Here is an 18179-nt window from a genome sequence, read left to right as displayed (position 1 = left end):
AAGTCTTATGTTTTCCTTATTTATCATTTAAATTTTTTCTGTTTATATGTTTTTTGTAGGTCAGAAGGAGAGGACACCCAGGTTAAAATGAAATGCTTCAGGTAGTTACATTTTTAAAACATAATTTATCAACCATCCATGTCTTTATATGTTAAAAGTAAATTCTTCTGATTGTCTGACTGGGTCTACAGGGAGCCTCATAGCCAGATAGAGAAGCGGCGGAGGGATAAAATGAACAACCTCATCGACGAGCTTTCCGCCATGATTCCTGCCTGTCAGCCCATGGCTCGAAAACTTGACAAACTCACTGTGCTGCGAAAGGCTGTGCAACACCTCAAAGCTCTCAAAGGTGAGGCCTCTGGTCATTTTAACTGTCACTTATGTACATCAGTTCTGCTCTAATAGCTTTCACTTCCTTATTTTTCAGCTGGGACAAGCAGCGCCTTAACAGACACCACCTGTAAGCCTTCCATCCTGCCTCATGATGACCTCAAGCACCTTCTGCTAAAGGTAAGTGCTCATGTGTGACCTAAAAACACAACAAATGATTACAGAATCTATCTAATGGTCTGGTTCATATGTCAATTGATGGTTGTTTTTATCTCTTTACCAGGCTGCAGATGGTTTCCTCTTAGTTGTAAGTTGTGACCGGGCAAAAATCCTGTTCATCTCAGAGTCTGTCTCCAAGATCCTCAACTGTAAACGGGTGTGTATCTTTTAATAATCAAACATTTAAGATAAAGCTGGACCGCTTTTATAAAAAATATCAGCACAAAATGATCCAAAAGTTCCGAAAAATTGAAGCTTTATGCATCACAATGAATTTATTTGTTTACATTTTGCATTAACATCTATGCTGTGTAATTGGATGCCAAGTTTACTAAACTTTACTATGTGTGTTACTAATAAGTCTCCAGTGATAACCTGTAATTGGAACTCACTTACCTGCATCTTATAGTGTCAGGTTTACCACAGCTTATTTATGTCAGTCTAGCCTAACTAGTCACGCAATTGTTCTGAACTGAGGAGTCATTTCAATCGATCCAAAAACCCACAAGGTTTGTTTACTTAATAGTACATCATTTCTTGTAAATGCCTTTTTTAGAACAAATGAGGGAGAAAAGCTGTTAAAGAGGCACTGCTAGCCGTTTAGCTCTTGATTAGGTATCTCTGCATGCTATGCTTAGCGACGCCAATTGCAAAACCATGTACATGGAAACAGATTAAGCTAAGAGGCTAGCAGGGCCTCTTTAACAGCTTTTCTCCCGGATTTTGTCATAAAAATACTTTTAAAGGAAACAACGATGAACTCTTCTTTCAGCAAATAAACCTTTTGGGATGCAGGTTAGACTGAATTGATAACTCCGTTCAAGACATTAAGTGACCAAATTACTTGGCCGGATGCAAATAAACCCTGTTTTTTGCTTACTGACAGACTGTGTGATTGCGCCACCTAACACTAACGCAGGCCAGTAAACATGAGAATCTACATTATCAAATCAATCCAGATGAAGGCATCCAAAACCACCTTCATATACAGTCAAGTCAATATCAAGTCATATTCACTACCAATTAAGTTGCGTTCACACATTTAGGATTGCCACTTGGCATCAGATACCTAAAACAAACACATAAGGTTTAAAAGTAGTCATACACTGTCATTGTACCTCCAAGCAATTATGATGGCCATTTTGTCAGTCCACAATCTTTGAGATAAAAATTCATGCAACCATTTTATGAGATCTGGCTTTACCATACATGTCCATGTTTTGTGATTAATATCTTATAATCAAGGAGAAATGCGCAGTCAGCTAGCCTAACTGAATTTATTCGACTAAACAAACAAAACACAAGCTTTTCCAGCAGGCTACATTGTGGGTAGTGATATAGCGCCACCGTCTTACCTCTGTGTCCATTTAAGAGAAAGTTAACAGTTTTAAATAAGAAAAAAAAAATCTTGCTGATGCTAGTCTAAAAATTCACAAATGCAAACTAGCATATCACTGTATCATTTATTTTAGTGCATTTCTCCTGTTCTTCTACCAATACCACTCAATGTTTTGATAAAAAAAAAGTAAAGTTGAAGACTTTTTATATTTATCGAATAATTTATAGATATTGTGGTATTATGGTATATTTCCTACATGTTAATGTGCTAGCGTTAGATCGGTGGCTAGTAGCTTAGCTAATTTGCTAAATTAACTGACGTCAACTAGCAAGTTATTTTGAGATTATTTCTCTTTTCATCACCTGGTGTGGAAACATAGCCATTTATTTTGAATATCAACATACAGAACACACAGAATAGTGTGACACACGATATGTTGCCTCATTGTTTGAAATTTATTTCCCTTAAGAAATGTACGTAGCTAGCTAACTTAGTTAGTGCTAGCTTGTCGGCTAGCACGCTTTAGCCGTTAGTATAAGAGAAAAGGCAATGTAGGCTATCAAGCCAATACTAGTTCAGCAAATATCACTCGTTCTTTGTTGGTATGTAAACTTATCTGTTTACTGTAATCATTCATCAAAATCTTTAGAAAAGTTTTATGGGTGGTGTCTTAATATTTACGTTTGCTTACTGTGTGAAAAATGCTGCACTTTAAGTGGCCAGCTAACAGTCAGTGATAGCTTGCTGGGCAGACTACTTTAGTCGTCTTACTGAAAGTAAAATAAAGTGATGTTAGAAGAGTGAATGGATGAAAGTTGAGCACTTACCTGACCTACCTGTTCATTGATGAAAAAAAAATGTCAGCTGCAGGGTAGCTAGTTGGTAAACCTGGTCCTCTCTTTTTGAAGTTAAAGTAAGGCTGCTATGTAAGAAACAGACTAAAGTGCTTTTGGAGCTGTTTGGTTGAATTGTATTTTTTGCTATCTAGTCAAAGCTGTAGCTGCATTATTCCTGCTGCTACCAAGTGCCTGTAAAAACCTGTTAATGCAGGTTTAAGATATTCTCCTGTTGAAAGAAATTGGTGCTAGAGAGGTAAGCTTTAGAGTGTCTTTGATCATTTGTGGTATATTGAATAGATTTTTATAGTTTGTATCTTTCTGCTTATTTTGGGGCACTGTGATAGTCTGCAGCGCCACTGGTAAAGTGCAAGGTATACTCAAAATATCTATTTATTCTTCTGTCCTAAGAGTATACCAACTTCTAAATTCCCTCTCCTAAAATGGCAAAGACAAAAAATGTAAACAGTGCTGTAGTGCAGTGCATTGTTATGCATTACCACCGGCTGCTTCTGAGGATTATGGAATAGTTCAGTCAAAATATATACCTGTAGTTGTCTCAACCTGTACTCTTTGGGGCAGTGGTGATGGTAAAATCTGATCTTTTGCTGTTAACTTCATAATGATCATTACTTCCTGAAGCAGCAAAACATAAGTGACTATTTGCAAATACTAAAGGCCCATTTTAAAGTGTACTTCATATGCGAGATGTTCTTACGTGCCTTTCGTAACACAGGGCAGTTATAGTTTATGCAGGATGGGCCGCTTAAAAGTGTTTAGGATAAATTGAGAATATACGCACTTCTGCAGGCTCCACTACAGCACTGTGCAGCTCCATATAAAAGTCCTTCTGCATCTGCTCTCACCATCAACTTTAATGTGTGCAGTTGCCACATAATTGGTTTGTGGTCGGGGAACCAGATCTTTACAACCCAGGCTTCACATAAAACTACAGATTAGGACAAAAAATGTGCGAGTCAGCAGATTTTACAAGAAAATAAAAAGTCACGAAGATTTTGTAGAAGGTTTAATGAAGGGCTGATAATGCTGTAAGTAAATCTTAATAATGAAGTTGCCCTTTTATTTGTCTGTAGGGCCTGAAATCTTTTCTTTTGAAAGTTTTCTATAGAGTTTAGCTGCTGTAATGATAGCTCTACATTGTGGACCGAATTATTCAGCTTCAAGGCAGAAGCAGAGAGGAATGGAGATTAGGAGGATGGAAGAGAAAAGCTTAAAAAGAAATGTGACTCTATGTCTGCAGGGCAACGTGTTATTTGGGGGGTTACCAGTAAATCTTGACTGGATACATACACGCACATGCTAAGGCTCGCTTTCTTGTTTTGTTTTCAAATATCTTCTTCATTTACCACATGAAGAACTGATTAAGATTTGCAATTGGAGTAAAAGCACGAAGGACAAGACCCAATTATTGCTTCTTGATTTGAAGATGACAACCAGATTAAAGACAAGTAATAAAGAGATAAATAAACAAAAACCTACCTTTTGTATTCACAGTTGGAGCTGACTGGGCAGAGCTTATTCGATTTCATCCATCCCAAAGACATCAACAAGGTGAAGGAGCAGCTGGCATCATCGGAGTCGCACCCTCGCCAACGCCTCATTGATGCTACAAGTAAGTCCTCTGATACTCCAGGTGTTGGTAACACTTGTAAAGCTGACTCTTGAAGATTTAACTTATCAGTGACTTTATAAGTTATGCCTGTTCAACTACCTATTGGCACAAATATCCAATCAGCCAATTACATACCAGCAATCAATGCATTTAGGCATGTAGACAATGTGCTAAAGTTCAAACCAAGCATCAGAATGGAGAAAAAAGCTTGATATAAGGGATGTTAAACGTGCCATGGTTGTTGGTGCCAACCATTAAGGTTTAAAATGTTAAGGTAAGGCAAGTTCATTTAAAGAACATCAAACCTACACAGAACAATTCAAAGTGCTTAACAGAGTCAAAAGTCAAACATTTCTAACATTAAGAGCATTAAAAGTCAGCAGAAAGACATCAAATGAAATGATATTCATCACTTGCAAAGTAGATTCAAATATGAAATCAGTTAAAAAATAGATATTCCAGTTTCAAGAAGAGATTGATTGGATGCAGCTGCAAATAAAAATGTTTAAGATTTGTTTTTAAGAGCTAATGGATGCAGAGAGCTACAGGTTCTCTGGCACTTTGTTCCACTTGTGAGAAGCATGGAACCCATCCCAGAGGGACTGAGGGGTCTGGATGCCTCATAAGGGACTAGTAGACAGGCGTTTTGGGGCAAGATTGTTTAGTGCTTTATAAACTAAAAGTAGGATATTATTATCCATCCTTTGACTCACAGGAAGCCAGTGTAGAGATCTGAAGTCTGGTGTAATGCGCTCTGCTGTCTTGGGGTTTGTGAAGACTCTGGCTGCAGTAGAAACACTGGTACAGTGATCTTGCCTGCTAGAAATCCTGTGGTTCTTGCACATTTTAAAGATGGTTTTAGGCTGATTTTGTAACTGTCTTTGGCCAGACTGGTTTGAGCTGATAGTGCTGATGAGAAGAAAAGGTGTGGCTACAATTCCCACCGGCTCACTGAAATTGGGCAATAGATGATTGGAAAATGCTGTCTAGCCCAATGAGTTCATTCTGATGCTCAGTTTGAACTTAAGCAGATGTCTTGACCATGTCTATATTCTTAATTGCATTCAATGCTGCCATGTGAGTGGCTGATTAGATATAGGTATTTATCAGCAGTTAAACTGGTATACCTAATAAAGAGTAAGTGCAGACTGGAAGGAGAAGACATTGGCATAAATCAGCTTGATGTTTTGCACTATGTGTCTCTGTGTAGCTGGGGTTCAGCTCCAGGCAGAAGCTCCAGCCAGACCATCCAATCTGACCAGTGGAGCCCGGAGATCCTTCTTCTGCCGGATGAAGCACAGTCGGGCTTCAGGGAAGCATGAAGACAAACATTCGCTGCCTAGTACTTCCAAAAAGAAAGGTGGGTCATACTGAAATCCTCCAAGAGACAGGACTTAAATATTTGAATGCTGTTCATTTGACTTTTCAAGTTTTGGGGGACGTCCCTGTCACTTTATCTCTTAGTAAATGACAGGAAATTGCCCTAAAACTTGTTTTTTTTTTTTGCACTAATCATGAATCGAGTTTCTTAAACATTAAGTTTATCATGATAACAGAAACTTTAAAACAATTCAAGTTAAAATCAAAGATATAAAAGCTTTTATGATACCATGGCCTCAAGGTACAAGGCAATTTGTTTTCAATTATTAGAAATTGCTGGCAAAATCCTGCATACTTTCTAAATTGCAAAATATGGGTAAACAATCCCTTAATGGTCTCTGGTACTTACTGGTAATAAGATAGTAATTGTTGAGGATTATGGGGTTACACCACTGGTAATTAGAGAGAAAGTACAGCAGAGTACTCAGACATTGTTGTGTATATTTTATGACACTAGGCTTTCATTTCATAGAAACACCTAGTTTATTATTCAAGATAGTTTCATCATGTAATATCTAGAGTATTTATTCATTCAACCTTTATTTAATCAGGAGAAAGAAACCCATTGTGATTAAAAATCTCTTTTTTTTCAAAAATATCCTGGCCAAGACAGGCAGCAGCACACACAGTTTCAGACACGCAATGAGCAGCCATACAAACAAAGAAAATGACAAACATATTGAAAGATAAGACGAGTGAAAACAGCAACTAATTTTCAAGGCCAACTACAATCAAAAATACAGAATCAGCACATCTACAGTCAGATATGTCTACCTCCAAGTGATTTAACATCCCCTTAAAATATTAGATGAGAGCATGTCTTTTTATGATTAATTCCAAGCAGAAGGAGCAGCAAATTTAAACACCTTTTCCCTGGTTTGGTTCTGACCTTTAGAACAAACTGTACAAAAAGACCCTGGGACCAAGATTATGAGTTCCTGTGCTCTTCTCTTTGATGTGGGTCAGAAGGTAGGAAGAAAGCAGACTAAAAATATCCTTCTAAGTGTGAATATGCCAGTGTATTAGTCTATGTGTAGACAAAGAAGACTATCCAACACGCTCATACAAAAAACAGTGATGTGTGTTGGCTTAAGAATTCAGAGTGAACCTCGGACTTCAATGATGCGTGGTGTCCAGAGCACGGAGTAGTTGAGATGAGGCATGCAAGTATCAAACATCACAACAATTGAGCTCAGACCTAGAAAGGCAGGATCTGATTCTGAAATAGAAACTCAGTTTCAGTTTTAATTCTCAGCTGCTGAATGAACGAGAGGGATCTGGCTGCAGACTGTTCACCTCTAAGAGCACCTCTCACAGACAGTTCACCTGAGACACTCTATATCTCAGAAGGGTAGTGCCGCAATTGGCTGGAACAACCTATTTTTCAGTTTTAGATTTTTTTTTTTCTGAAAAGTCTGCTTTATTCATAAAAAAGTCTGGCAGTCACTTTAGCTTCTTTAGCTCTAGCTAAAGGCAAACATAGTTACACCAGCTACGTTGTTAACCTTACTACATAAGCCAGTGTAGCCAGGCCAGCTTTAGCAACATGAGCATGTTGACACGTGTGAGCTTGACTCTGGCTGACCTTTCCCCCTGTCCAGCCCTGTGTTGTTGCAGACCGGGGCCCATAATGAATCCTTAGCTTTCTACATGCTTAAAACTGACTGTACCTCAAAAACTACAAAAAATTACATCAATACTTACCAGGAACATCCACTGTAGTAGATTTTCCCTTTTCTCTGCAGTCATCAGAAATTTGCACCATACATGTTCATGGAATTACTAAGTAAAACGTTGATGTTTACTTAATAGGTAAGCTGAAACTGGACTGTACTACCAGGATATTACAGTATAACCTACAAAAGATTACTCGCTTTTTCTATACAGCCATCCCAAACTTGCCCCATGTAAGTTCCATGACTTAACTATGTTTTTTTTAGTAAGTAAGCTGAAACTGTCTGGTATGTTTCCCAGGTATTAACAGGATATTACCACATAACCTGCAATTGATCAGTCCCCTTCTCTACACAATCCCTGTGGAATCTGAACCATGGAGAATCATCCTGGTAATAATGTTAGAAGGGTTGTTGGAAGGGTTAAAAAAATATGTTGGTTGCAGAACTTGGCACATTTTGGTGGATTTATTCCTCCCTGACACACCTTTCCCATGAAACAGATTTTTTAACAACTTGGGTACTTTTTTGATACTCTCAATCAGGACTTGACACTAACACCCACCAACTAGCCATGTGGGTGGATTTCAGCCATGGCGGGTACCAGAAAGACTCCAGTTAGCCACTTTGGCCAGTGGAATTTATCAGTGTCACAACCTATGTTTCACTCTGATCATGCTTGTCATATGTACAGGGAGAAGTGCTTTATTAAGAGGCCAGCTTACATTGATCATGCTGATAAGGGAAAATGGAGCATGTGTTTAGTCTCATACTAGACACACCTGATTTGGCATATAACACAGCTACAACAAATTGTGGCTAGTGGAAGTGCTAAGTGGCTAGTAACTTTGTAAAACCACTAGCCACCGTGCCTAGTGTGCAAAAAAGTTAAAGGTCACATAATAATAATAATAATAATAATAATACACTTTTCAGGCTTGTCTAACAAAAATATGTGCCCCTGGCCTGTCCACAACACCCCCAAGAATCATAAAAACTTGATTAAGTAGTTTTATTCATAAAAATATGTTTGGCCATTTATTAGGATGTTTTGTGAAGAAAAGATGAAGTATGAGCAGAGGTATGAAGAACTCATAGAGGAAGACAGTTTGTCAGTGTTGCTTTTCCTCTTTGTCAAGAGTGGGCTGATAAAGTTATCAATTGACATGCTGAGATCTAATATTCTTTGCTTATGCAAGCATTCTGCTGGAGTTTCAGCCATTGATGGCAGGTATAAAGCTTATTTTTTAGCCATTTTCTTGGCAGAGGTTTTCAGAGTACAAGGCTAAATGCTCTATTTAAACCGTAAAGCAGCTATATTCAATGTATTTGAAAGTAGGGTAGAAATCGTGACTTCCATTCATTTCAATAAACCCCTTGCAGTGATCTGGTTCTGCTGCTCAATGCAGTGTCCTGTTTCCAGCCCAGTAGATAGTCCCAAATGATTTTCATTTTGTTAAACAGATGGATGATATGCTATTTGAGGACAAGAAGAAAACCTGCAGGACAAAAACAACAGGTCATGAGACAATCTGGCCCCAGTAAATTTGATACTCTAAAACCCAATCAGTGCTATTTGGGATCAGGGATTTTATTTATCTTTCTGTCTTTGGAGCACTTGAGGTGTTTTGGAAGAGAAACACTGCCTGCCAAAGTTGTTTATTGAATAGATCCCAGCTTTCTCCATACAGTCATGTGTGGTGCTGGAACCACAGGACTCTCTGGACCAAACAGACGAGGAAGATTGAGGATGTGTACCAAAAGATTAACGAGATATTTAAATGTGTTTCTAGGCAATGAGGTCAGTGTTAGGGCAGCCAGTGGAAAATAAACAGTGGAGAATGTATTCCCTGCCTGGCCTGCCTAGGAGGAAATAGAGAAATTATCTGATCCTGAGCTACTGGACAGGTGGGTAATGGTGGGTTGTTACTCCCTCCACCTGTCAGTGAACGTTTAACAAGGTTGGGTTTAAACTTTTATCTCTAAGGCATCACCATGGAAATAAAACAAACTTCCTTATCTCCATAACCACTTAGTGAAGGTCACGATTCCGTCCTGATATTTATGTTCGTCAGGGATGTCTCCTTCCCTCCAGGAAAATCTTGAACATCAAATTAAATATATAAAAGGTCACATTGATTGTTTTTTTAAATGTTGGTATCCAATAAACACGTGTCTTTTCCTGCCAGAACATCTTGGTTGAATTCAGTGCTTTTAAGTTTTTTTTTTTTTTCCTCTAAAAGAAGCCACAATTTAAGTCCAGCACGGGAAGTAGGTCAGTGTTACAGCATTGTATAACCACAAGTAGGAAGGTAGTCCAAACCCCACTTACTGTAAACCAAACTGTGATGGCAGAAACATGGGGTATGGCGCCACTCAGTGGTGATTATTTGAAACTGCATGGTAGGATCACTTCTACTTTCTAATGGCACAAAAACAACATAGTAAATGTTCAAACTGATGAACTTGTTTTTTTTAAAGAAATAAACATAATCCAAGCCTATGCCTACCTCATGTTCTTAAAAAGTTGGGACATAAACAAGAATAGGCTGGGAAAGATGCAGAATGCTCAAAATCACCTGGAGCATTTCATGGATGACTTGGTTAATTGGCAACAGTTGATAGTACCATGTTTAGGCATTGAAGTAGGCTCTGAACAGTGTTCGTTAATTGCAAGGAATTCAGAGATTTCACCATCTGCGGTCCATAAAAACCACAAAAGATACAGAGAATCTGGAGAATTCTCTGCATTAAAGATGCAAGGTCCAAAACCAACACAGAAAGCCCATGGCCTTTAAACCTGTCAGCATGGCATCATTCTGCGATTGACATTACACCGTCTGCTCAGAACCACTTCAGAAACCAGTGACAGTTAACACAGTACGGCACTGCATCTACAAATGTAAGTAAAGACTGCCATGCAAAGCAAAAACCTTTTATTAACAACATCTAGAACTGCTGTTGACTTCTCTGGTCTACCCTGTAAGACTGAACAGTTGAAGATTGTTTAGAAAAAATAAGCTGTGTTAACTTAAAAATCCAAAATAGCTATTTCAGTTCTATTTTTCTTGGTTGATTGAACATGTTTTTAGTTTAAAGTACAGACGATACTCTGACTTAACTCTTGTTGAAACCCGCAACATGGGCGTTCAACTCCTCCTAAAGTCTTAATCATCCACATGAAACACGAGATGACAGAAGCTGTGTTAAGTTTAAGAAATGATAATGTTACATTCACTTAAGCACTGCCCTTGACAAGTAAGGGTTTTTATGATCTAATCCAAGTTTTCTCACTGAATGAAGCATGAAAGAAAACACATCCTCATCAGCCATAACGTTTCAAAAGCATCGACTATAACAGCCGGCAGGCTGGACTCATTCAACCCCTGGTTATATTAATAAGAGTATCGTCAGGGTCGCCAAATTGTAATTCCACTTAGGGCACCAAAATAGCTAGAGCCGGCCCTGGCTGAGCATGAAAATTGGTGGCATTAATGTTCAAGATTAAAATATGTGATTGAAATAAGGGAAAAGTGCAGTGGATGAAGACCTCGTAGCTTTACGAAAAGTACTTTAAAATGTTTCTTCGAGTTGGATTAAACAAAACTTTTAAGTATGTCACATAGTACACTTAAAGAGATGAGTATGTTAAAGAAAATATAGCTTTCCAGATGCCTGATGAAAAGATAAACGCTGCTGTTTGTACTTTACTTTATAGCTTTAATGTCTCTGAAAAAACAGGCAATAACACTGATATGAAATAAAAATGTGAAGTTGGAATAATGTAAGTGCTATCTTGTGGCTGCTGAAGGGCCCCACAAGATTTTCAGGTTTCAAATTGGGCTATGGCATACTAACCTGACACACTAGTTAGACTGTTTTTTTATATCCGTTGCATGCCTGATGACAGACATGGAGTCAGGCAAATCCATCTGCTTTGCAAGGTTAGTGGCATACATATGTTTGGGAAAGGCTGCCCTAAAGGCCAACTGAATAGGCTTTGGGGAGTCGATTAGAGCTAGAGCAGGGGTGTCACACTCAATCACAGCAGGGGCCGGATTCTGGATCTAACCTGAGTGCCTAACAAGGTCAACATTTAACCATAACTATCAACCTAATTTTCACCAGTAAAAAATATAAAAAAACAGCACCTATGATGAATCATTTGGAAATTCAAAAAAGTAAAAATGATAAGTTTAAAGGCTCAAATCTGAGATGAAAATTCCAACTTATTAGTTCAAAAGATCAGAACACGATATTAAAAATAGAAAAATAATGAAAGAAAGAGCAAGTATATGAGGAGAAAGTTGAAATCGTAAGTTTGAAAGGTCAAAATATGAGATCAAATTTGAAATCATGAGTTTAAAAGTCAAAATATGACTTAAAATTTTAAATTGTGAGTCTGATAGGTTTAAAATATGGGATTAAAAAAATATGAGCTAGAATTCAAAATGATGACTTAAAAAGTTAAAATCATGACAAATTCAAAATTGGGAGTGTAAAAGGTCAAAATATGACATAAAAAGTACAATTTTTTTATTCAAAATGTCAAAATATGCGGAAAAAAAAGTGAAATCATGTTTTTAAAATTCAAAATATGGGATTAAAGAGCCAAAGTAAAGAGCTGAAAAGGTCAAAATATGACTTAAAATATAAAATTGGGAATCTAAAAGATAAAAATGTTACATTTAAAGTCCAATTCTGAGTTGAAAAGGCCAAAGTATGAAATAAAAAAAGTCAAAATCGTAAGTTTGACTTGCAATCTTGAGATGCAAAATTGAAAATATGAAATAAAACACATATTAATTTCTTTCCCCACATTTTGAGTTTTTATGAAATCTCTTTATTTTTTCAGATTTTTATGGCTTAACAAGGATATTTTAAATAATCGAGTTGAAGTTTACATTTTTATACTGGAGGAACTCTGCAGACCTCATAGAGGTGGGCCAGTTAGAATACAAATATGATGTGATCTTGCAGGCCGGATGTAATCGTTCCACAGGCCAGATTTGGCCCCCGGGCCTTAAGTTTGACACCGTGATTGAGAGAATGCATGGATGGATCACATGACGATCCTGATTATAAAGTGTAAAAATTGAGCCATTTGTTTAAGAATATTGAAGCCATAATTTTCAAATGCCCCAGCAGTCTGAGACGCCCCCATCCTTCATCTGCTGTCTCATCATTGCCACTGGTTCAAACGCCTCATTCTGCAGCGGTCTTGGCCAACAGGAAATATTTCTGTGCTGCTCTTAAAGTTGTATTTCACAAAAGACTTGATTATCAGCCTTAGCCGAGGCTTGCACTCTCAGATTGCCCCTCCAGATTGGGTGGTAATCGTGATAGATTTTTTTGCAGTTCCCCTTTTAAAAATGTCTTGATTACTCATGGTGATCACAAGAAAAGCATTTGCAGGAAAGAAGCCTTGAAAAACATTCATTTTTTTGAAATTCTGTAGGTAGCAACATGTGTAGTTTAACAGTTTAAAGGCAGATCCTTCAATGACTTTACCTTGTTAATTCATCTAATTACTTGCTTTGTGCCCACAGACAGTAGCAGATACTGTACCCTCCATTGTACCGGATACATGCGGAGTTGGCCGAGCAGCCAGCAGGAATCAGAGGGAGACGCAGAGAAGGAAACCTCAACCCTGACCTGCCTGGTGACGGTGTGCCGACTCCTCCCTCACTCCTCTCATCAGCCCCCCAAAGACATCAACGTCAAGCCCACCGAGTTCATAACCCGCTGTGCCATCGATGGCAAGTTCATTTTTGTAGACCAACGGTTAGTTTCCCAATTTACTCTCTTTCCAAATGCTCAATTCCCCCTCTTCTATTTTTAAACTTGCACAAGTCCTGTAATCATTCTGGACATACTGTTCCACTGAGAAAGAAATGGCAGAGGTATGTGGTGGTTAGCCAGACTCTGAGCCGTAAACATGGGTTTTTTTATCTGTCAGTTGAGGTAATCTTTTCTGTCTTTGCCATTGTTTCTCAGAAGGAGCTGTGCAGCTTGATGGCATCATATGAAAAATCTCTTCTCATTCTTTGGGAAGTAATTTCAAAACACAAGTATAGTGAATCATTTTATCGAACTTTCAGTTGTGTTTGATTTTTAAATGAATGTGGAAAGACTCATCAGGGTTTTTGAAGTGACACAATTCTGAGAGACCATGAAAGATGCACAGACAAAGCATGAATAACTTAACTCCCTCTCATTGTCTTTCTTTTCCAGAGCAACAACGGTCATTGGTTATTTACCACAGGAAATTCTCGGCACATCATGTTATGAGTACTTTCACCAGGACGACCTGCACCATCTCGCAGAGAAACACAGGCAAGGTGATGGAGCACAGGCATTTAAAATCAAAAATTTGATGTAAAAGTGACACATTATACCAGTGATGTAGCGCTTGAGCCACATGTGGCTCTTTTGTCAGGATTTGTGGCTCTTTTATGTCTTAATTTCAAATAATATTCCCACAGATACCTTAAAAAAGGAAAACTTTGACCTCAGGAATTATCCATTGCAAGTTGCATTAGTCAGTTTGTTTCCAACACATACAGTGATTGTCAAAATAAATTGTCAATCTTTAATTTTTGTCTGTATATTTTCATTGTCCTTATTTGCAATTTTTTGCCACTTTTTTCCATTGTTTTGCCACTGTTAATCCATTTTTGCTGCTTTTAGCCAATTTACCAGTTTTTGCCTCCTCTGTTCTGCTTCTAAGATTTGCAAATTTTTTCCCCTATTTTGCCTTTTTTTTTATCCCACTTTCTGCCTATTTAAGCTGCCTTTTACCAATAAATGCCACATTTCTCCCATTTTGCCAATTTTTACCAATCTTTTCTTCTTTTTGCCATTTCAGTCACTTTTTAGACATTTTTTGCCACATTTTTGCCACCTTATTACTAATATTTTTTATCACTTCTCACCCATTTTTGCCACTTTTTCTCCCCATTTTTGTCACCAGTTTCTGCCTCTTTTATCCTATTTTTGCAAGTTTTTCCTCTTTTTTGCCATGTTTTGCCTGTTTAAGCTGCCTTTGGCATTAAATGCCCCTTTTCCCATTTTTGCCACCCTTTGCACATTTCCCCACCTTTTTGCTACTCTTGCCTATTTTAGTCACTTTTCCTACATTTTTTTGCCTCTTTTGACCATTTTTGCCACCTGTGACCATTTTTTTGTCACATTTTTGACATTTTATGCCTATTTTGCCACTTTCAGACCATTTTTGCCAGCTTTAACTTATTTTTATTGCCACTTTAGCCCATTTTTTCACCACCTTTCACCACTTAGATTGTGGCTCATGCAAAGCTATTTTTTAACATTTTTGCTTTTTGGTTGAGCAGGGTTGAGTAACTCTGCATTATATCCTTTTCCCACCTTTAACACCGTCCCCTGTGGTCTAAATGAGACGTATGTGCCGTACTTTGGCTAGAATGTAATATGATTGTAATGAATCATGCACAAAAGAAGGTTTTTGACTCTGTATAAACCAGCCTGGAACAACCTTTCTTAGAACAGTTGGTTTTCCGTCTGTTTATTTAAATACAAACAAGCAAGTATTATTGTATGGCTCTCTTTGTTAAGACACAAGAAGAGCAGATAGTGAATGGACTGTTAGATTTCCAGACATAGACAATGGACTGGGGTTGGCTTATTTACCATTTTGTTGTTTTTTATAATATGTGTCCTTCAAATCTACTTGAAATATCTGTAACTCAATAAAGCTTAATAGTCTGAAAATAGGGGAACCTATTTCTATAGTCATGTTATTGTCAGTGAGTTTAAAAAAAACATTTTGTTAGAAAAAAGTTTGGACTTTGAGCAGTTTATTTGTGCACTTCTATGCATTTGTTAACACTCCTGTTTTAACTCTTGACAGCACTCAGGAGCAAAGAGAAGCTCGAGACACAGTGCTACAGGTTCAAAACAAAATACGGCTCCTATGTGTCTCTCCAAAGTCAGTGGTTTGGTTTCACAAACCCATGGACCAAAGAAGTTGAGTTTATAGTGTGTTTAAACCGAGTTGTCCCGTAAGTATTTATTCATATTTTAAGAGTTCAGAAACAAAGTTATTAAACAGATACATGCTTATTAGTAGTTTCAGCTCATTCTGCTGAAAGCTGCTTAAGAAAGACTGTATTGAAGTAAAGTTTGTTCATGGACAGAGCAGCATTAATACCGGCTTTCACCTACAGGGGGCCTGCTCATGAAAAAGAAGAGGAGGCTGGCAGCTCAAAAGTACTTCAGGGTGAGAAATCCAGTCCTTATGCTCAGACATTTACATTTTTTGTATGTTTCTTCTCAAAAGTAAAGATTAATTTTACTTTTCTTCCACAGAGGACACTAAACAAATTCCCATAATTCCTGGCCTTTCTACTAGTGTGGGGACGATGATATACGCAGGCAGTATAGGGACCCAAATCGCTAATGAACTCATCGACTCTTACAGGTGTGCTGTCTGAGTTTATTTGATTATTAACAAAATGGCAAAACCAAGTAGTTATAGACGTATGCCCTTACTTTGAGCATCAAGATGAGTGACTGTAAAATCATGTAGGAGTTAAAGGTACAATCTGTAGAATTAGAGGTACATCAAAGACTGCCACATAAGGAAGCGAGAACTGATACAGGACGCTGCTGTTCTGTAGCACTTTTTTACACCATATGCATAGAAAATCTGTAATAGACCTTAAGGAATATTTAATCATTTTAAATCAAAGCATCTGTTTCTTACTCTGATCAGGGTGAACTCTTCTCCATCAAGCGGAGCTTCCAGTCCGTTTGGCACAGCACAGGAAAAAGGCCCACTGGTTTCACCTCAAACTAGCAGGAGTGTGAGTGGCATCTTTATTACTACATTACACCAGGAATGGCAATAATACAGTAGCATTGCAGCAGCACTCTGTATCCACTGCAGGCTGACAGCAGAGGACTAAGGACAGAGGCAGGTAAAGGGGGGCTTAAAGTTATCTAGACAGCAGACTTTAATTTAGCTATGTTTGTTAAATGATATAAACTTGAACAGATTAATGATTTGATATGTTGATGGAAAACAATGTTGGGTCAAAAATCGCTCCAAGTTTTTTCAGATTTGATTTGACTGAAGAAAAAAGGGTCCCAATACATTTAACAGCCTCGGAGGCAGTGCTGACCTCTGTTTTATCTGTGTTAATCTAAAGGAAATGATCGTGTATCTAGTCCACAATAGCAGACAGACAGTTGAGCAGTACATTAACCCTACCTGTTTCATCAGGCTTTTAAGAAATTCTCAACTGAATGTCATCAGCATAGAAATTACACGATAGTCCCTGAAATCTGCTTGTTGCATGGCCTAATGGCAGCATATACATAGAAAATAAAATGGGGTTGAGGACAGAACCTTGAGGCACACCACAGGACAGAATACAAGACTCAAATGTATAAGGTCCAACTGACAAAGAGAAGCTCCGCTCTGAAAGGGAGCTGGAGAACCAGTCAAGACTGGTTCTTGGCTGCCATTGAGAGGGTGAGAAGAAGTCAGCTTGCATGTTGCAGGACTTGACAGACGACCTGCACCTACCAACTTGAAAGAAACTAGTCATTTTTTGTTAAAAAGAAATTTCAGTATTTTTTAATGATTTATTTTTGGGCTTTTTATGCCTTTATTGATTGTGGAGGACCATGGATAGAATCGGAAACAGGAATGAGAGCTGGGAAGAGACGTACAGGAAATTGCACAGGCGGGATTCGAACCTGGGACGATGCCTTAAACCACTAGGCCACCTGCGCCCCGTATTTCATTATTTTGAAGTTGGGTTTTGTGAGGCACTTAGCGATAGTAGTCCCATTACTAAACGAGACACACTTGAGGAAGCTGGACTATATAGTGTCATGGACAGGTATAGTTGCTCTGCGTAATTTAGTGTGTTTTAGGCAAAAATGTTCCAAAAACACAATGTCAGCTCAATTGCAGGCTTCAAAAATGTTGATATAGCTTGCAATTGGTAGTATTTTGCAATGTGAGCTTTGACTACTGGCTTCTTGATTGTTATGCCTCAGCGTCTGTGGGCTTCGTCAGAGACGAAGCCCTAACCCTAACCCTAACCCTTCATAAGAGACTAGTTATTTCAGCTCAGTTTTCCACTTCAACAGCTTACACAACGTTTTCAGAAGGTAAACATATTTGCTTGTCTAATTATCAGCCATTAGAGGAGTAAAACCAGAGCCATATACTTACCTGGATGGCAAATCTCTATTCTATCAAATTTATCTTCATACAGTAGAAGAAGGTGAATAAAACTGCATTCAGTAAGGCAGGGAACTCTTTTAACATTTTAAAATTCAGCCTTCGAGGGCAAATAACAAAACCCAAGACTCTTCAATCACTGTATGTTAGACTGTAAGCGACAGTCTTTTCTCAAAACTTACTCTCTTAAAATTACAAAATAGAAAAGAAACAGAAGAGGAATCCTTTGTTGCCGATTAATCCTGATAATGTTCAGTCCTAATTTTAACCAAATTTCAATGCTGAACTTCTCACTAATGCTCTTTGTGTTCACTGTCAGTTCTGGGACATAAGGTGTTTCATTTAAATGCATGACTGGGAAGTTTATGCAGAAATGTGCAGTGACATTCCAGCAGACTTTTTATGCAAATGCATCGTGACATACAGGCATGTAATGTATGCTAATTTGGGCGCTGGGTGGCCTCTATATGTAAATTAAAGCAAGAGCCCATTAATTTTTGTATCCATGCAAATTCACGGGGAGATCTGATGATGT

General features: G+C 38.1%; 1 protein-coding gene across 5 annotated transcripts in view; it reads left to right on the top strand.

Annotated features, from left to right (window-relative positions):
- Positions 1-18179, top strand: part of LOC121505178 (aryl hydrocarbon receptor nuclear translocator-like protein 2) — a 44970-nt gene that overhangs the window by 21999 nt on the left and 4792 nt on the right. For 4 of the 5 annotated variants that reach the window (XM_041780268.1, XM_041780269.1, XM_041780267.1 and 1 more), the window contains 12 exons: positions 60-101; positions 192-349; positions 428-510; positions 614-706; positions 4240-4357; positions 5568-5717; positions 12960-13194; positions 13645-13751; positions 15299-15449; positions 15615-15667; positions 15757-15868; positions 16163-16253. In XM_041780268.1, coding sequence (XP_041636202.1) covers positions 60-101; positions 192-349; positions 428-510; positions 614-706; positions 4240-4357; positions 5568-5717; positions 12960-13194; positions 13645-13751; positions 15299-15449; positions 15615-15667; positions 15757-15868; positions 16163-16253 — 1393 coding nt within the window. The remainder of the gene's footprint in view (positions 1-59; positions 102-191; positions 350-427; positions 511-613; positions 707-4239; positions 4358-5567; positions 5718-12959; positions 13195-13644; positions 13752-15298; positions 15450-15614; positions 15668-15756; positions 15869-16162; positions 16254-18179) is intronic. The other variant, XR_005991544.1, reaches the window with a different exon arrangement.

The sequence above is a fragment of the Cheilinus undulatus genome, linkage group 23 (genome assembly GCF_018320785.1).
Source record: "Cheilinus undulatus linkage group 23, ASM1832078v1, whole genome shotgun sequence".
Lineage (NCBI taxonomy): Eukaryota > Metazoa > Chordata > Actinopteri > Labriformes > Labridae > Cheilinus > Cheilinus undulatus.
This window is presented reverse-complemented; position numbering and strand designations above follow the sequence as displayed.